Raw genomic sequence first — 21,539 nt, 5'->3', positions numbered from 1 at the left:
AGGTACCCTGGACTCGTGGCATTTGATTCCATGAAAATTACAAGCACTGCATCCCCAAATTTTGCTTTGTCACTGTGATTCAGCAATATTGGGGGTGATTGCACCCTCAAAGCTGAAAAAAAGAGTGAAATGTACAGTGTCATAAATTAGGACAAAGAGACCCACTAATGGTCAATCTTTCAATTTGTTTGCCAAATCGGGAAAATGTAACATAACAATCGTTTGCTTATAAAGACCACCTTCATCATTTATCAACACATTTAAAGTTTTGGTCTTCCCCAGAGTTATATATTTTAGTTCAGGTAACTTTGTTGTGCATGACTTTGCAAACTTTAAAAGTTTTTTTTTTTCTTTTACACTTTAGTATTATGCTATACGAGTAACTTGATCATTCATTTGTGATAAAATGCTTATAAGGATGACATTTGAAAATTGCCATTTGAAATTGATTAATTGAGAAGTTAAAGTTCAGTGATACCTGTTGAAAATTGATTAATTGAGAAGTTAAAGTTCAGTGATACCTGTTGAAAATTGATTAATTGAGAAGTTAAAGTTCAGTGATACCTGTTGAAAATTGATTAATTGAGAAGTTAAAGTTTAGAGATACCAGTTGAAAATTGAGGTTAAAGAGGTGTTTCCACTATTGAAGAATAGATGTGTTTAAAATCATTTTAAATATCATGAACTTAACACATCTTTCCAGTAAAATTTGTATTTTACATATTTTAAATCATGATATAATGATATTTAGACTTCAAATGCACTGTATAAAATAGGAATTTTTTGCAATACTTTTTGTTTGTCTAAATAGGAATACCTAAGAAAATATGAATATTTTTTTATTTAATATATATATATATGAAATATTATAACCTAGTCATATCGTAATAATCATAGAAGGACAATCCACATGACATGTATGAATTATAGCAAGCCAGCACAAAGCACTGACTCGCACTACAAGTTTTAATGACTAAAGCATGTGAAAGAGTAAGTGATGAGCTGCACCTATGTCAAGAAAAACTAATTTCACCAATCTCAGACGTCCCTTATCAAAAATGGTGGAGATCTTGCAAAGTCACACCTTGGTCTAAGATTGTGAACTTGTGTGGATTATCATCCTTGTCTCGTGGGTCCCCTAGCTCCAAAATGCAGTGTACCATTAGGCCTAATGTTTAACGAGTTCAATGTTTAGGAGAGGCAGGGTACAATGATGTGTGACGTCATGTCTTTGTTTTGACGTGGTAATAACACAGTGACAATGGCAGATCTAAATTAGGAGTTTATTTATTGAACAGAAAAAAATTCCCACAGGCATGTCCGGTAATGCAAACCATGGTGACAGACTTTATATTCTCGACTGAAAATTCATTAATCAATTCTAAACTTCTGAATAAATCTCAATGTACCCTTACAACAACAAAGGGGATGATTGTAATTACATGCTGGGTATTTTAGAGTGATCTAAATCTAGCAAAAAACCTATCACAGGACTTGAATTGTTCATGATTTAACATAAAACCCTGGGAGAGAGCTAAAATAGGCTGTTTCTGCTGCCCAATCCCATTCATGTACGGGATATTTTAGTAAATAAATATTGTTTAAATTGAACCTGATCAAATCCCTGAACATTGCATAAAACAATTATGTAGCTGCGCTGGCTCAAACAGTAGCACCGGCAGCATATTGTTGCTTTTTCCACATTGAAGTGATTCCGAATTTTGTGACTCTGTGTTGATAGGAACCATCCGACAACATGGCGTCCGGAGTATGCGAATTACATGGTGGAGGGGACCCCTGGGAAACCATACGGGGGAATGATGGCACACTTCAACGTCGTCGAATCCAACATGAGGCTCAGGTAAAATACTGAACAAAATGTATCACCAAGTTTTAATGTCATTTCATTTTATTCAGGTATTATAAAATATCATGAATATAAAAATTAAAGGGATTGAAACCCATCATATAATCTCAGCACTTATATGCAATTAAAAAAAATATTCATATTAGTGGCATGGCATATGATATTACATGTAACTACCTAAAGATGGCCCTTGAAAGCATATACAAGCTATCATAGAATCAAATAAGAGACTCGGGTAAAATACTGAAAATGTATCATTAGATTTTAACATCATATAGAATCCAAGAGATTTTACCCTATGACTTTGTGATTTCTGCATTCATTTGCTAATACAAAGTGAAATTTGAATGCAGTTATTTTTTAAAAAAACGGCATCGGAATAAAAATGGTTACACAGTATTCCTGCATCCTGTTGACTTTTCCCTGATTTTGTATTTTAAATTGGTAATTATGAAATGAATGATGCTAAAATGAATGATGCCTGTAACTTGAGATAACTTGAGATAAAAAGAAAACGATATTTTGAATTGTGTGTTGACTTTGAATCTTGTTGACTGCAGTCATATTTTTTATGATATAAGTGATTGAAAGTGAAAAGTCTTGAAGGCAATCAAAGGTGTCTCTATGCAAATCATAGTAGGCATCCAAAGGCATCATTATGAAGGAAAGGGAAAGGTTAACAATAAACTATCATTAATGTACAAACTAATCAGCTGTAAAGATCCAGAAAATGGTTTACACTTGATATGCCGATCTAAAAACACCCAACACTGTCCCTCAGAGAAAATAATTCCAAAACGTTTTCTTGCTATCTCGAGTTACACATATATATATGTCACAGAATAACTTGAGATTACGTGAGAATATTTTTTGAAGTTTTGTATGTGATACTCCAATTAGACAAAGGAAGACCCCTCTTGATTTTCAGATTTCCATCTATCTTCTAGCACTTTCTGTGGCACATAACTTTAACTTAAAAGTTTCCTTTGAAAGATTTTTTTCATCAGTCCATCCGTCCCTCTGTACACCCATATAAGGCACCATTGCAGGACCCTTTCTGACTCGTCAGTTTTCTAGTTTTCTTTTTGCATCTCAATTAGATGGAAATTAACACATGCAACTCATACTTTCTGAATTGAAACAGGTCAGGGAAATAGTGGGGTTTTACCAGTTGGAAAAAGCTGAAAGTTGTAATTTTTACAGTGTGAATTTCTCATCTATCACTGTTAATTATTTATTTTTTGTGTATAGTTCACCTTTTTATGCTCTCTTACAAAGAAGAGGGGCATATTACTTTGCACCTGTCGTTCGGTCAGTATGTCGGTCAGTAGACCACATGTTGTCCGTGCAATATCTTGAGAACCATTCACTTGATCATAATGATATATCATATGTGGGTTGGTTATGAGTAGAACAGGACCCCTGTCGGTTTTTAAGTTAAAAGGTCAAGGGTCAATCCACACTGGACATAGGAAGCCACTGTCCACTCAATATCTTAAGAACCCTTTGCTTGACAGACATCAAACTTGGTACACTGTTACATCCTAAAAAGTAGATGAAACCTTTTAATTTTGAGGTCACATGGTCAAAGGTCAAGGGTCAATCCACTCTAGATATAGGAACATATTTTCTGCTCAATATCTTAAGAACCCTTTGCTTGAAAGACATCAAACTTGTTACACTGTCCATCTTAAGGAGTAGATAACCCCTTCTGATTTTTAAGTCACATGGTCAAAGGTCAAGGGTCAAACTTGACTTAGGAATATACTGTCCATTCAATATCTGGAGAACCCTTTGCTTGACAGACATCAAACTTGTTACACTGGTGCATCCTAAGGAGTAGATGACCCCTATTGATTTTTCAGTCATGGTGAAGGGTCAAACTAGAAATAGGAATACATCGTATACTGTCTGCTCAATATCTTGAGAACACTTTGCTTGACAGACATCAAACTTGGTATACTGGTACATCTTAAGGAGTAGATGACCCCTATTGATTTTGAAGTCACCTGGTCAAAGATCAAGGGTTAAACAGAACATAGTAATATATTGTCTCCTATATTTTAAGAATCATTTGCTTGTTAAAGAACCATTTGCTTGGTACACTGGTACAGCATGAGTAGATGCCCCTATTGATTTTAGCTCACATGGTCAATCCACTCTGGACGTAGGAAGATATTGTCTGCTCATTATTTGGAATTGATGCTACTACCATCAGTTAAATGATGCATGTATATAACCCTTTTCAATTTTGCACCATGGGGGGGCATACATGTTTTACAAAAAAAAAAATTCTATTATATGATTTATATATAAACACTCTATCTCTAGCCTTTTATGGTTTCCTTCACAGATTGAAGAGTTTTCAGGGGAGGTAATTCAATGGTGTTGAAAATAGCTGTTTACGAAAATATGGGAAAATGTATTTTATTTACTAATAGACAGATTTATGAATGCTTTCGAATTTTTTGCTTCATCCTAACAGTATCCCTTTGCATTTGTAAAATCAACACATCAGTAATTTATAATCTTGATATATTAGCACTTAAAAAATTTATTAAAATTAGACATAATGGTTTGTTGTTTATTTTAAAACCCATGCACCAAGCTGAAATAGAATGATTTTTTTTCTGAAAAAATATTTCAAATCAATGCTTGGATGTCAATAATCTTATGCTTATCAACAAACTCTCAAATAAATATTCGTTTGCAGGTCTTAAGTCTACTGATAATTGATGATAATTGGAAAATAACATGATTTTGGTATTTTATCGGAGTGATTTCCATGGAAACGCTTTGTATGGAATTTTTTGACTTATTCATTTCACTTTATTACTGTCTTAAAGGTTAAAAAACTAAATACTGCAAAATAATTTTAACATAGTTTCCATGGATATCACTGCCGAAGCTTGATGCTCCATGACATTGCCTCAATTTTTTGTAGTTTTAAATTGTGGTCAGATTTAGGACCAAATTACACTACTAATGGGTAATTCCTGCGTCAAGGAACATAGTTCTTTTTACAGGATTGTACATGTATATGGCCACGGAATCCACAACATCCATCAATAGTGATGGTTCTATGTACAGTGCATACTTTTTTTGTAGGAGGGAAGAGATTCAGAAGTGGTGCGGTAAGGACATTGTCCCACTGTCTCTGACCACCTACCCAAGGTAAGTCGTCTGTCTTGTAATATCACCTGTCTCTGACCACCTACCCAAGATAAGTCATCTGTCCTGTAATATCACCTGTCTGACCACCTACCCAAGGTAAGTCGTCTGTCCTGTAATATCACCTGTCTCTGACCACCTACCCAAGGTAAGTCATCTGTCCTGTAATATCACCTGTCTCTGACCACCTACCCAAGGTAAGTCATCTGTCCTGTAATATCACCTGTCTCTGACTACCTACACAAGGTAAGTCATCTGTCCTGTAATATCACCTGTCTGTGTAAATTGCTTTTTTACCTGTAAAATGCCATGATTTCTGTTAACTGGTTTATCCTTTAGAATGCCGTGTCTTTGTAACTTGCATCATTGTTAGAAATGCTTACTGAGTCCAGGAGTACTTACCCTATCTCAAACTGTGGCAGTATGATCAGCAAACCCTTGATTTTCATGAATATTTATGAAATAACACGATCATTTATTGACCCATCACAGTCACGATAACAGATTTCGATAATTTAATGGCTGCACCCACAGTTGAAACATGAAGCACTTGTTTACAAATAGTAACAGACAAAAAGTTTACAAATCACTCTTTTAGAAGCAACTCAGATATACATGTGTATAGCTACATATTAAATGAAATCTGCCTCAACAACAGAAGCTATGCTTGAAAATTCGATATCAATAAACTTATTTTGATTGGCTATTCTGTCAGTTTTTCCAATTAGCAATCCTCAGATTATTCTGCTACAAGCCAGGCAATGATCACCAAGTGATATTTTTTTTTCATCCAAAAATTATGGGAGCTCCCTGATGGGTTGATATATGAACATAAATACATATGTATTCATAAAGTTGAGTGTTTTCTTAATCATATGACCACAGCCATGATGTAGTGTGAATGGAGACAATAGGCATGGTTTGCATTGATGTGTAAGTTGATTTGTCCTGTAAAATGTCATGCTTTCTGTAAGTTGATTTATCATGTAAAATGCCATTATTTACATAAGTTGATCTGTTGTGTAAAATTCATGCTTTCTGTACCTACTGTGTAAAAAATATCACATCAGTAAACCAGCTGAGAAATCTTGCAAGTATTGCACAAGTTCATGAAACCAACTAGAGGTTTCATAAATCACCTGACCTTGAGCATAAAAACTGTTATAGCTGTAGAACTGACATTGATAGAGACATGGGATTTTCAGAAATGATAAGAGGATACAAATTTGTATCAAGGTCAAATGACTCCTGTGACCTTGAACTTTAACCATGATCATATAGATTTGTATTATTGTAGAACCGGGACCAATAGAGACATAAAATCTTCAGAAATGATAAAAGGATGTTGTGAATTACAAACTAGTATCTCTAGTGACCTTAACCTTTTGACCTTTTTCATGTATTTGTATTACTTTAGAACTGGGACCAATAGAAACGTGGAATCTTCATTTTTTGATTAAGGGATGTTGTAACCTACAAACTAGTATCAAGGTCAAGTGACTTTTATAAAGATAAAAAATGTAAATAAATATTTTGTTCTTCAACAATTGACAGCCATGTTCTACACTTTTGTTTCATTGTCTCTTGTTAGAGTGAATTTTGTGCTAGAGAGTTATCAATGTGGAAGAGAACAATAGCACTCACAAAAATCCCACTTTTAAACAGCCAGTGCTTTGTTTGGGAGATTTTATATTCAGCAGATTATGACCATATCTTGTTGATATGTGCATCCCATGTGACAACATCTTTCTCTTCTTACCAAAGTTCTTGTGGCAATGACCTTGAAGTATGATCTACTTTTAAGAAAAAATAACCTTGGCAATATCTCATGAACCAGTTAAAGCAATACTATCATATTTTGTATGTGATACCTTGATCTTTGATTCAGTGACCTTGACGTTTGGACCAAATTTCAAAATTTTAAGTAAAACTACAACCTTGTTCATAACTTTTGAATGGTGAGTGATAAGGCTCTCATATTTCACATGTACATTCCTGGTGACAACAACATTCATTTGGTACCAAAGTTTTTTTTACCTAGTACTCTTGACCTTTGAGTCTGACCAACTTCAAGAACAGTTAAGCTAAGCAATATCTCTTGAACTATTTAAGGTAGGGCTTTCATATTTTGTATGTAAATTTCTTATGACAAGATCTTTCCTGTGATACCATGGTCTTTCACCGTGTGACCTTGACCTTGGAGTTTAAGCCAAATTTCAAAACTTTAATATTGCTCACAACTTTTGAATGACTTTTCATTTGTTCATTCTTTTGGTGCCAAAATTTTGACCTTGTGACCTTGACCTTGGAGTTCAGCTTACTTTTAAGAAAAGTTAATCTAGGTAGTGTTTCCTGAACTATTTTGTATATAGATTCCTTATTTATTACAAGACTTTTCACTTGTTTCTTTGTTGTAATTGGGGTCATAGTATTTTACTAACACATCTGGTTTTTCTTTTGAAACATGTGTTTGCCAGAAATAACATGAAAGAATGATGTACTGCTGTATATTGAATTCTGGTGATTATCAATGGATGAAAGAAAATTTTGGACTTGATCATGAAATTGCAAGGAGTGGTACTTTTCATTATCTTGGGAAGGATTTGTTGTCTCTACGTTTCAGAATGTTTGTTTTTTGTCTTTGAGTAGATTTTTTCCCTTTCTGAATTTAAGTTCATAGTTGTACAAACACTAAAATTTTTAGCGTTTAAAGTTGCCTTGTTTTGTTTTCTGTGGTTGTAGAACGGGGTGTCCTGGATTCACTGAACCGGAACATACACCCACGCCTACCGGTGGAGCATCAATGTCACTCTTCTATCCCGATGAAACAATTTTTCCAGGACATCCACGATTTAAGTGAGCATGTACACAAATTTTGAACAATACAATTTTAATCTATACTTGATCTGTAAAAGAGCTTTCAGTTCATTCTGAAATTGTTTTACACAGTAAATGTATGTGCTCTATCTTAAATTAAAAAAAATAAAGAAAATTATGATTTGAAGATTCTTTTTACAATGTGATTGTTCTCTTGTCTCTTCAGAACATTAACTAGGAATATAAGGCAGAGAAGAAACAAAAAAGTAGCAGTCAACATTCCAGGTAAGCCTTGGTTTCATCTCTTGTTTTTGTTTCTTGATTTTACATCAATTAAAGTGTGTGACTGGTCAGTTGATTGGAAAGTTAAATGCTGGATTGGACCTAAGTATGTATTAATCATTTCATTTAATGTCTTATTAAGTTGTCAAGTAAATATTTAACTCTAGGGATCATGCATTCAACTTCTAAGCTACTGTACCCAAGAAACTTTATACTTTTTAATTCAAGAGGTTAAGAAGCAGTTTTTAAATATAGTTAAAGAGGTTCACACCCAAGTATGTAGTTAGTAAAAAAAATTTAGAAATGTATTTTTTATTTCTACATTGAAGGGGAATTATCAGATTAAAAAGAACAACTCTGTCATAATGCTTGTTATTGAGCTAGAATGTGTTCAACTTGACCTTTATGCACTTAAAATTATGTCTCCCCTCTTTCAGGGGGGGGGGGGGGGGGGGGACATATTGTTTTTGTACTTTCTATCCGTCCATCTGTCTGTCTATCACAAAATCTTGTGAACGCTTCTCCTCCTATATGGCTTATCAGATAGACTTGAAACTTTGTACAATGCTTCATTGCCATTTGTAGATGTGCATATTGGTGGAACAGGAGGATCTAAATATTTTCCTAAAAGTTATAATGGATCTAAGAGGGGTGGAGGAAGTAAAATAGCTTGTGAACACTTCTCCTACTATATGGGTTATTGGATAGATTTGAAACTTTGTACATTCCTTCATTGCCATTTGTAAATGTGCTTATTTTTGGGACAAGAGGATCCAATTATTAGTCCCCTACCGACAAAGTCGAGGGGACTTTAAATTTGTGCTCCGCCCGTCAGTCCAGTTTTCCGCACTTTTTTTCTCTGTTCTTGCAGATATTTATTTTATATTTGGTATGTCGCTTTGCTATAACAAGTTACAGATCAAGTTCGAATTTCGTCTCAGTCCGTTGATTTTTCACTTAGTTATGGCCCTTGGACTTAGAAAAATAGCATGAATTATCAGTTTTCCCGACTTTTTTTGGTTGTGCTTGCAGATATTCATTTGATATATGGTACATTGCTTTGTCATAACAAGTTACAGATCAAGTTCGAATTTCATCTTGTTCCATTGATTTTCTATTAAGTTATGGCCCTTGGACGTAGAAAAATAGCATGAATTGTTAGTTTACATCCAAGTTTCTTATCTCTGTAGATAAGAATTAAGAATACTACAATCATTAAAACTTCTAGCATAGTAATACAACAATATAGCTAAATTATTCATGATCATCTACATATCACAGTTTATTAACTTGGTTAAAGACCTAAACCTAATTATAAATTTGTCTTTTTTCTTGGTCTAGTCTCTACTCGAATAGTAGTTGATTTCCAACCATTCCTATCCTGGTTTCCAATTTTCCCTTTTACCATAACCTACATAATGAACTTTGAATATTGTTGTGGTACAATAAATTTTGCAACTGGTAGGGGACTATGTATTGTCATGCAATACTCTCAGAATGCTTGTTTTCCTAAAAGTTATAGTGGATCTAAGAGGGATGGAGAATGTAAAATAGCTTGTGAACACATCTCCTCCTATATGGCTTATAAGATAGACTTGAAACTGTGTACAATGCTTCATTGCCATTTGTAGATGTGCATATTGTTGGGACAGGAAGATGCAATTATATTCCTAAAAGTTACAGTGGATCTAAGAGGGTTGGAGGATGTTAAAATGGCTTGTGAACACTTCTTCTCCTATATGGCTTATCTGATAGACTTGAAATTTTGTACTATACTTCAGTGCCATTTGCAGATGTGCATTTTGCAGGGACAGGAGGATTCAATTGTTGTACTTAAAGTTATAGTGGATCTGAGGGGTGGAGAGTGTAAGATAGTTTGTGCACATTTCTCCTACATGGGTTATCAGAGTTCATAATGTCTATGTTCCTTCTTGTGTTTTCTCCTCCATACCATGCAGTACATAAAGGGGAAGATGTTTCATTTGGAGCACTTCCAATTTGGGGAGCTGGGGAGACATTTGTTTTTCATAAAAACAATCTCCATTTTACTTATGATATATTCACATAACCTTGCTTTGTTGGTTTCAACAAAATTTAGCAACTAAAATCAATCATTACATTCAATAAATACAACTTAGCAACACAAATCTATCATTACATCCAATAAATACAACATAGCAATGCAAATCAATCATTACATTCAATAAATACAACATAGCAACACAAATCTATCATTACATACAATAAATACAACTTAGCAACACAAATCTATCATTACATCCAATAAATACAACTTAGCAACACAAATCTATCATTACATACAATAAATACAACATAGCAACACAAATCTATCATTACATCCAATAAATACAACTTAGCAACACAAATCAATCATTACATACAATAAATACAACATAGCAACACAAATCTATCATTACATCCAATAAATACAACTTAGCAACACAAATCAATCATTACATCCAATAAATACAACTTAGCAACACAAATCTATCATTACATTCAGTGAATACAACATAGCGATGCAAATCAATCATTACATCCAATAAATACAACATAGCAACACAAATCTATCATTACATACAATAAATACAACATAGCAACACAAATCTATCATTGCATCCAATAAATACAACATAGCAACACAAATCTATCATTACATCCAATAAATACAACTTAGCAACACAAATCTATCATTACATCCAATAAATACATTCATGTGTCTCTTGTCAAAAAGTTTAATGCTTGTAAATTAGTTATAGAAATTAACCTTTCTGCATTTGATATATGGAAAAATTGATGATTTAGAATTTGAGAGTTTTTAAAAAGAACATATTGGGAATATTGTCAGTTTTTGAAATTGCACTGCCACATAAGTTGCAAAATCATGTCTTAAAATTGAAAATGGAACTTTAGAAAATGGGGGTTACAGATCAAATTTTTTGATTATTGGCCAAAATACTAAATTTTCGTTCAAAATTTTGGGTAAATTGATAGAAGTTTTTAAGAATCAGTGTTCTTAATCAAATTTATCAGCCAAATAAATGAATTGACAACATTTGAATAGTTCCAACATCTCTACTACTTATTAATTACAAACTGAAATACGTGTCTAGGCGTATAAATATTGACGATATATTGGATAAAACAAACAGTAAAATTGTCGAGATTTAAAAAAAAAAATTCAAAAAATCCTTCCACCACAAAATGTAGTTCTTTCCAAACCCTTTCAAAATTTGAGTTGACATTAAAAAAAAGTTCAACTAAATAGGTTTAAGTAAGAAATGTAGAATATGTTTGGACCAATGGAATCAGTATCGAACAAGTACCTACATTACTAAGTCATCATGCACTGTTGTGCTTGAAAGCTAAGGAGCTACCTACCTTTATTTATTACTGATCTAGTCTCTACTCGAATAGTAGTTGATTTCCAACCATTCCTATCCTGGTTCCCCAATTTTTCCTTTTACCATAACCTACATAATGAACTATGAATATTGTGGTACAGTAATTTGTGCAACTGGTAAGGGACTATGTATTGTCATGCAATACTCTCAGAAGGCTTGTTTATTACTTAAATTGTGATATGACAAAAGACTATCATAGTATCCTATCACTTTCACACAGTTGTGATTCTGTGAAAAATGTTTCCTCCATCTCAAGTTGCTACTCATTCCCGAATGCATAAATGGGTGTTCCCTATGTACAGTTTACAAGGACAAGAATACCAAGACACCTTACCTGGATGATTTCCCAGCCCTGAACGGGGCCAAGTCTGACCCGGACCATGAGTCCGTGATGGGTGCCATGCCTGATCACATCTACATGGACTGTATGGGGTTTGGTATGGGGTGTAGCTGTCTCCAAGTCACCTTCCAGGCCTGTAACATCACCGAAGCCAGGAAACTTTACGACGAATTGACACCCTTGTGTCCCATCATGGTAAGAGTTATCTCCCCCTATCAAACACCTTGCTGCTTTGTTTACAGGCTCTCCTCATTTCTGTGGGAGACATCTCCTCTCCTGGAGGGCCAACATCATGGATTGCCCTGGAGGAGGCAATGATCTTCAACCAGGGTAATTGTCTAATGTGTATGTGTACAGGTTAGGCCACAAGGTATTCTGTTAAATGATAGTCCAGGACCCAATTGCATGAAGGTTAGTTAACTTTAACTGACAGTTAACTTCAAGTTAACACTATATGATTGTTTAAGTTAATGGCAAGTTAACAGTCAGTTAAAGTTAACTAACCTTCGTGCAATTGGGTCCAGGAGACTATTATACTTTTTTGTTGAGTTGGAGCTTGAAAATGTTTGTCTTTTTTTGCAGGTGGCAAATTCTTACCAAGTTATAAGTGCCAAAAGTTTTGTTCTAACTTATGAATCATAATTACATAGAATGAGAAAAAAGAAAGCATATGCACCACCATTTCACATAACCTTCACTAGCCCATGATCAAGCACTACCATTTCAATCTTGTTTTCTTTTTAGAAAAATTATCTAAATATTCCTGACACCAAAATCATCCTATGAACGGTAATACACGTCCATGATGCAAAATTAGTCCATGATATTTCATACTTCTATTTTGTTCACTTCTCATTATTCATAAATAGCCAGAAATTTTGTGCATGCAATTTAATTTTGTTTTGTATTTTATTGTCAAAAGAAACAAATCCAGTACTGTTATGTAACCAGGCCCTTCTGATTTCCTTTTTAAAAAAATTCTTATGGTTGTCAGATTACACTGGGATTTTTTAGGTCACCTGAGGAATTTGACCAATCAGAGACAAGGATGCAATAAGAATTAAATTATAAGGAGATGTATCAGTACGACAAAATGATCGGCAAATTTTTCTTATGGTTGTCAGATTAGAAGGGGTTTTTTTGGTACGTATAAATCAGTATATTGGTATGGCATCGTCCGTCTGCCAGTTGGGACCTTGTTTGCAAAATGAACTGTAACATCCAGGATCTTACAGCTTGGTACATTTGATCACCATGATGAGAAGAAGATACCTATTGTTTTTCAAGGTCAAGGTCGTAGTATCAGTTGATAGAAAACCTTTTAGGCAGAATACAGACCAAATTATTGGGGCTAGGACTGTCAAACTTTGTACACATACTCCTCATGCCAAGTAATGGATGCTTTTTGTTCTTCAATATCAAAGGTCAAAGCCATAGTATCACTTAGTAGGAAAACCTTGTAGGCAGGATACAGACCAAACCATTGGGGCTAGGACCTTCAAATTTGGTACACATACAGCTTATGCCAAACGGAGGATGCATCTTGTTTCTCAAGGTCAAAGTGTTAGTATCACTTAGTAGAAGAACTTTGTTTTTGTTACGGATACAGATATTGCCCTGAAATTTAGTCACAAGCTTCCTCTCGGAGGAATTATAAGTTTGTTTGTTTCATCTGGATTGGTGCACCATTACCTACTTTAGGGGTAAAAGTAGGTCAAACAGTTTTCCAGATTTTTTTCATTATGAACACAGGTATTGCCCTGAAATTTTTGTCACAACCTCCCTCTCAGAGAAATACATAATCATTTTACATTTCAACATGATTGGTGCAGTGTGACCTACTTTAGGACTAAAAGTAGTTCAAATAGTTTTCTGGACTTTTTCCATCATGGATACAGATATTGCACTGACATTTTGTCACAACCTCTCTCTCAGAGGAATACATAATTAGTTCACATGTCAGATAGATTGGTGTACCTTGACCTTCTTTAAGGCTTTTGTAACTATTTGGAATGTGTATGATATCAATTCAGAGTGCATAATGTGTTTACAGGTTCAACAGGTGTATGTTATAGTGTTTCCGATACTCTTGTTCTGTGACTGAAAAGTCAAGTCCTGATTTTGAAGATGTGAGTTATTTGTTTGACAGCTGGCCCTCAGTGCAGCAGGTCCCATTTATCGTGGTTATTTAGCTGACATTGATGCGAGGTGGACAGTCATATCACAATCAGTGGATGACAGGACGGATGAGGAAAGGGGTGAAAAAGTGAGTATATATCATTATCTCACAATGAGTCAGTATTTATCATTATCTCACAATGAGTGAGTATATATCATTATCTCACAATGAGTGAGTATCTATCATTATCTCACAATCAGTGATTATCTATCATTATCTCACAATGAGTCAGTATCTATAATTATCTCACAATGAGTGAGTATCTATCATTATCTCACAATGAGTAAGTATTTATCATTATCTCACAATGAGTGAGTATTTATCATTATCTCACAATGAGTCAGTATTTATCATTATCTCACAATGAGTGAGTATCTATCATTATCTCACAATGAGTGAGTATTTATCATTATCTCACAATGAGTGAGTATCTATCATTATCTCACAATGAGTCAGTATTTATAATTATCTCACAATGAGTGAGTATCTATCATTATCTCACAATGAGTGAGTATTTATCATTATCTCACAATGAGTGAGTATCTATCATTATCTCACAATGAGTGAGTATCTATCATTATCTCACAATGAGTGAGTATTTATCATTATCTCACAATGAGTGAGTATCTATCATTATCTCACAATGAGTGAGTATCTATCATTATCTCACAAAGAGTGAGTATCTATCATTATCTCACAATAAGTGAGTATCTATCATTATCTCACAATGAGTGAGTATTTATCATTATCTCACAATGAGTGAGTATTTATCATTATCTCACAATGAGTGAGTATCTATCATTATCTCACAATGAGTGAGTATCTATCATTATCTCACAATGAGTGAGTATTTATCATTATCTAACAATGAGTGAGTATTTATCATTATCTCACAATGAGTGAGTATTTATCATTATCTTATGATGAGTGAGGATCTATCATTATCTCACGATGAGTGAGTATTTATCATTATCTCACAATGAGTGAGTATCATTATCTCACAATGAGTGGGTATCTATCATTATCTCAGAATGAGTGAGTATATATCATTATCTCATAATGATTGAGTATCTATCATTATCTCACAATGAGTGAGTATTTATCATTATCTCACAATGAGTGGATATCTTTCATTGTCACTACTTATACTACATACAGGCTACTGTTGAATTATTTGAGATATTTATTGTAAAGTTCTGTATGCAGCTTCAGATTTTTATTGCTGTGCTGTAAAATTATTGATTTTCATGAAGGTAAAATTTCATGATCTAAGAAGAAATCTTCGGGATTTGATGTGATGGTAGAAGAGTTGTTCAGTTCCTTTTGTTTATGAAGGATTCGAGTTGATGGGTTTATACATACACCCAAAAAAATCCCCATGAAAATCAACCCCACCCCACCCCACCCACCCCCAACAAAAATAAATGATTTTAGAGTATGTTATTAGTTTGCAGATTGTATACAAGGCTTCCATTCATGGTGCAATGAATTCATGATTATTTGTTTGTATTGTAGCTAAGATTTAGAAGTGTTAGTGTAGAAAGTGTTGGTTAGAGGGATCATATACATCTATAGAGAATATTATCTTCTAATTTAATAAAAGAAAAGTTGTAACTAAAACGAAGGAATTGTCACTAAAAAGGATACTAATCTTGTTCTCTCAGCATGGTTTACGACATCGTTCATGTGATAATGTATAGAATTTTTACATAGTGGTTCAGTTTTACTTTGTGCCAATTGTGAATATTAAACTTATTCAAATATATAAGTTTTTAATGATTTTCATGCTTGACTTTCAGCCTTTGAAAGAAAACAAGTTTGTGATCAACAAATCCCGCTATGACTCTATAGACAGTTATCTGTCGCCATGTTACCGATGTAATAACGACATTGACCTCGTATACGACCACGATATATACAAGGAACTCATCGAAGCAAGTAAGGACTCGTTGTTTGTGTGGGTGCTTTGTTTAGCTGGATTGTATTACACATTATATAGAGTGAAACTTGCACCGGGAGACAAATTTGTTTTCGGAATACACAGTGTGTTGGAATAGACTGTTAAAAGCAATGAAATTGATAATGAAAATAATGGTCAGAATACCCAGTGTAACGGATTGCACAGGTGTCAGATTAAGCAGTTTTCATTGTATACACAGGTGTCAGATTAAGCAGTTTTCACTGTATACACAGGTGTCAGATTAAGCAGTTTTCACTGTATACACAGGTGTCAGATTAAGTAGTTTTCACTGTATACACAGGTGTCAGATTAAGTAGTTTTCACTGTATACACAGGTGTCAGATTAAGTAGTTTTCACTGTATACACAGGTGTCAGATTAAGCAATTTTCACTGTGTACACAGGTGTCAGATTAAGCAATTTTCACTGTATACACAGGTGTCAGATTAAGCAGTTTTCACTGTATACACAGGTGTCAGATTAAGCAATTTTCACTGTATACACAGGTGTAAGATTAAGCAGTTTTCACTGTATACACAGGTGTCAGATTAAGCAGTTTTCACTGTATACACAGGTGTCAGATTAAGCAGTTTTCACTGTATACACAGGTGTCAGATTAAGCAGTTTTCACTGTATACACAGGTGTCAGATTAAGTAGTTTTCACTGTATACATAGGTGTCAGATTAAGCAGTTTTCACTGTATACACAGGTGTCAGATTAAGAAATTTTCACTGTGTACACAGGTGTCAGATTAAGCAATTTTCACTGTGTACACAGGTGTCAGATTAAGCAATTTTCACTGTATACACAGGTGTCAGATTAAGCAATTTTCACTGTGTACACAGGTGTCAGATTAAGCAATTTTCACTGTATACACAGGTGTCAGATTAAGCAGTTTTCACTGTGTACACAGGTGTCAGATTAAGCAATTTTCACTGTATACACAGGTGTCAGATTAAGCAATTTTCACTGTGCTGTCTCTGGAGCTGAAGCTAGACCACTATTTTAAGAAGTGTAAAAATTCATGCTTAACTTGTGTATTATCATAGACAGCAGAAGTGCTAAGTCATGATTAATAGTTTAATGCATGAGCTTATGTTTTGACATGCCCTCAAGGGTTTCTTCCTCTCAACAATATTTCTTGTGACAATAAGAGTTATCTCTCTTGATGTAGAACCATTCTATTGACTTGCACTTTGAGTACATTTATTTCATTACATGTGTATGGATTACATTACGTGTAATAAAATTCTTGATATAATAAAAAATACAGTGTAATACATTGTATCTGTAGAATATTCCTGACTTGACCCAATTTTATACTCCCCCAATTTTTTTGGAGGGGGGGGGGATGCATATAGTCACTGTCATGTTCTCCTGCTCGTTGTGACATTCGTCTGTCCATCCAAGCTCATATCTCCTAAACCTCTCATCAGAAATTGATCATAATTAATAACAAATATTCCTTGGGATAGCGACATTTGGACCAAGGTCATTTTGGAAAAGTCTTGGTCACTCAGAACATGTGTGTTATATATGAAAAACAACCTTCATTTCAACAATATTTCAACATTTATTGATCTTTTGGACCAATGTCTTTTAAGGTCATTTTGGGAAGGTCTTGGTCACTCAGAAAATTATACCTTATATAAGGAAAAAGTTCATTATTTCAACAGTTTTTGAACAGGTATTGATCATATATGACACAAATAAGTAATAGGCTAATGGGTCTCAGACAAAGGTCACTCAAGGTCATTTTTTAATGGTCAAGGTCACTCTACATACAATGTATATCTTATATATGAAAAATAAACTTCATTTCTTTTTCGCAAGTCATATGAATTAGATGTGTTCAGGAAGCGTCCATCAGTTTTACTGATATTCTTGTGTTGTAACATCTTGTAATCTAATAAGGTCCTCTCTCTGAGCTTGAACTTAAACTTTGTCACCAGATGGCCATGATGAAGATTTCATATGTTTTTGAATTTAACAAATCCACTAATAATGGTATGATATGAGGTTCATGTATAAATTCAATAGGTAGGTAAAGTTTCTCATACAAGTAAGTATATTATAGATGTACTGATAACTATGAAAAATGCAAGTAAATATTATTTTACCTCCTTAAACAAAGCTTAAAGGGGAGGGGGTATATTGGCATCAGCATGACCCTCCATTTCTTTGTCGATCTATAAACATGGAATTTGTCGGACATCTTCTGAGAGACTAGCGCGTCGATTTATCTTTAAATTTGTACACTCTTTATTCACTATGGGAAGATTTGTGTCTGATATTATATAACTTATTGGAAAAAAGTACTAAGGAGAGCAGTTCAATCTTTTAAGAATTTAAAATTCTCAATGTGTATAAATTGTCTGCACCATAGGTAGTTTTCAACTTGTTAAACATCCACCACTTGAATATATATAGCTGAAATTGTTTGTTTAACACATGTCCTTGTACATGTTCCAATGTTTTGATAACACTCAATTGCTTAATCTATATCAAAGCTCAGATCTGTTTCAATATTTCCAAGAAATGTTGGGAAAATCAAAGAGGAGCAATACACATCATAGGATTCCACTTTGAATATGGGATACAATGTTTTTAGCTCAGCGCAAGTGAGCTTTTCTGATCACCTTTTGACCATAGTCTGTCTGTCTGTCAACTTTTTAGCACAAGAACCACTGGGCCAGAAAAGTATACAATTACATGAAAGCTTCCTGACATAGTGCAGATTTAAGTTTGTAAAAATCATGGCCCCCAGGAGTAGCTTGGAGCCACAATAGAGATCAAAGTTTTACATGCAAATATATAGGGAAAATCTTTAAATATGGGCCAAGGTGACTTAGGTGAGCCATGTGGCCCATGGGCCTCTTGTTTATTTTGATTTTGACTATGAATTTTAAACAAATATTTTGGCAGTATTGTAATAAGAAAATGCAAAATAGTTTTGACGAGAATTGTTTTTCTGTCACCTGTTTGCAGTTGATTTCAAGCACATCCCAGAATTTTCTTTTGCATGATTTTAAGAGATCAAGCATTCTGTACAAAGAATAACTGTCTACTTTGTGTGTATTTATATGGGGGACATAAAAACATTGGAAACATGGAGTAATATCTGCTTAATCACCTAAACAACAATCTAGACATTTATTCTATAACGAAATTTGAATTACTTTTTGTGTGTTTTATATGCCCTAAACACCCTATTCTTATTTACAGATGTGGATGAGCCACTCTCCAAACACATAGCTCATTTGTTTATTCGTGATCCCATTTCGCTGTTCAGTGAGAAACTCCACCAAGACGATGAACGTGACACAGACCACTTTGAGGCATGACTATATTTCTGCTACATTCTGACTGTATTCATCTTCAATGGTGCAAACTATCGCTGCTGTTGGAATAATCTGCATTGTTTCAAACATAATAAGAAAACATGCAAATCAAGATGTCTGATGAAAGGCCACAATATGAATTCTTAGTTTTACATAGGAATATTTTTTTTTAAAAAGTCTTAAAATCTTCTTCTCAAGAACCACAATAGTACAGTATTTTGATTTGATTTGAAAGCATCCCAATGATTTGTAGATTCAATACAGAACATTTGGGATGTGCCAGAACGACTGGTTATACGCCAGTTACAATATAGTAACCAATTGTAGGGCAAAGTTGACATCGAGACAAATGGTGTTTTCGCTAGCAGGTGGTTCCTAAAGAGCTATGCGCTGTCCTACAATGACGACCCAAGTCACTATTGGTGCTTAGTACCTGGGTGTAAATTAGATGGAAAAGTTTCACTGATATCCTCAAGATATTCCTTACATTTTTTTTCCCATGCCAACTCACATAATTTAATCAAATGCATACTCCTATGAAATGGTTGTAGTGATTTCTCTCTTTGAAAGATAGGATTTTAATACAGTAATTTGATAGCAATTGAAGTATTCCATGCTTGTTTGACTTGACTTAATCTTCTGGGTTCCCTGGGGAACACACAAATGGACCATGCTTGTTTACTGAGTTGTTATTGTAATTCGGAAGTGACATGCCCTACAATACGGAAGTTCCGAGTTCCCCAAGAGTTATTTCCCTTTGTCGAACTCTTCCGTAAATTATGACGTAAAATATGATGACAGTGGGTACATTTGCTAATTACTATTGTTGTATTATTTCTTAAAAGATGATATCCAGAGTTTCTGAGACCATCCTATCTCAGGGAAAATGCAACTTTAGTGAGTTTATGAGTATTGAATAACAAAATGGCTCAAACAAATATTGTTAATTGCCATTTTTCTTTGATAAAAGCGTCACTCATGTAGAAGAGGAAACGAATAATGATTCAATAGCCAATTTGATGATCTTATTCAAACAAATTATGCTTGATATGGCCAGAATATGCATACCAGTGATTGATATAAACAAAAGTTACGCTTTTATTACATTAATCGTACGTAATCGTTATGTACAATGCCAGTCTACGATATAATGTATACATTGTGTACCCACCATACGTCATAAAATGCGAAAGAGTTCGACAAAGGGAAATAACTTTTGGGTAACTCGGAACTTGCGTATTACGTTCAACGTACGATAAAAGTCAAAGTGGATCCGTATCTCAAAAGTCACGTATTTTGTATACACCATCATCCCAGGGCTATTTAGTCATAAAATTATAAACACTTGAGTACTGATGTAGTGCTCCATTGATTGTGCTAAATTAAAATACTTTTGAAATTAAGTACACAAACAATGTTGAACAAGCCTATGCAGGGTTCATAATTTCTCCAAAATTTTCCGTTGTCGATTTTGCAACAAAGTAAAGAACATCAGGTTGTCCGAGAGAAACATGGTTCCTATACATGTATATAGTGGTTGCCTGAGATTGTCCGAGAGAAACATGGTTCCTATACATGTATATAGTGGTTGCCTGAGATTGTCCGAGAGAAACATGGTTCCTATACATGTATATAGTGGTTGCCTGAGATTGCCTCCACTGGATTCAAAGTAGTACGAGTAATATGTACTAATTCTGAACATGGTATGAGTAATATGTACTAATTCTGAACATGGTATCAGGTACCGATTCAATGATATATTGTTAACATATTGTTAACAGATTGTGACCCTTAAAATCAAAAGTACTGAAATTACCCAATAATTTTACTTTAGTCTCAAATTTAGAATATTCTGTAATAGAAATCAGTTAAATTGTAAAAAATTTAAAAGTCATTTGAGCAACTGAAATTTAGTAATTAGTATCGGGTTGTCCAAGAAAAAGTTGTTGGTGGACATGATGAGTGAATCCCTGCAATGTACATGTCTGTATATTAGTGAAGCTGTATATTGCTTATTTCAAACTCTCAATAAACATTTTAGTGAGTAGTTTTCCTCTCACAGAACTCAGTAAATATTTTAGTGAGTAGTTTTCCTCTCACAGACCCCAATAAACATTTCAGTGAGTAGTTTTCCTCTCACAGACCCCAATAAACATT

The 21,539-nt window shown here is 34.2% G+C and overlaps 1 protein-coding gene across 1 annotated transcript in view; it reads left to right on the top strand.

The window, feature by feature from the left end:
• The window catches only part of LOC125645953 (glutamate--cysteine ligase catalytic subunit-like), a 38,415-nt gene that overhangs the window by 8,959 nt on the left and 7,917 nt on the right, over positions 1–21,539 (top strand). Inside the window, exons 3-10 of the mRNA XM_048871980.2 lie at positions 1,742–1,861; positions 4,976–5,041; positions 7,781–7,894; positions 8,082–8,140; positions 11,865–12,097; positions 14,052–14,168; positions 15,881–16,019; positions 19,267–19,379. Of these exons, the coding sequence (XP_048727937.1) occupies positions 1,742–1,861; positions 4,976–5,041; positions 7,781–7,894; positions 8,082–8,140; positions 11,865–12,097; positions 14,052–14,168; positions 15,881–16,019; positions 19,267–19,379 (961 nt within the window). The remainder of the gene's footprint in view (positions 1–1,741; positions 1,862–4,975; positions 5,042–7,780; positions 7,895–8,081; positions 8,141–11,864; positions 12,098–14,051; positions 14,169–15,880; positions 16,020–19,266; positions 19,380–21,539) is intronic.

This window comes from Ostrea edulis, chromosome 6, assembly GCF_947568905.1.
Source record: "Ostrea edulis chromosome 6, xbOstEdul1.1, whole genome shotgun sequence".
Classification (NCBI taxonomy): domain Eukaryota; kingdom Metazoa; phylum Mollusca; class Bivalvia; order Ostreida; family Ostreidae; genus Ostrea; species Ostrea edulis.
This window is presented reverse-complemented; position numbering and strand designations above follow the sequence as displayed.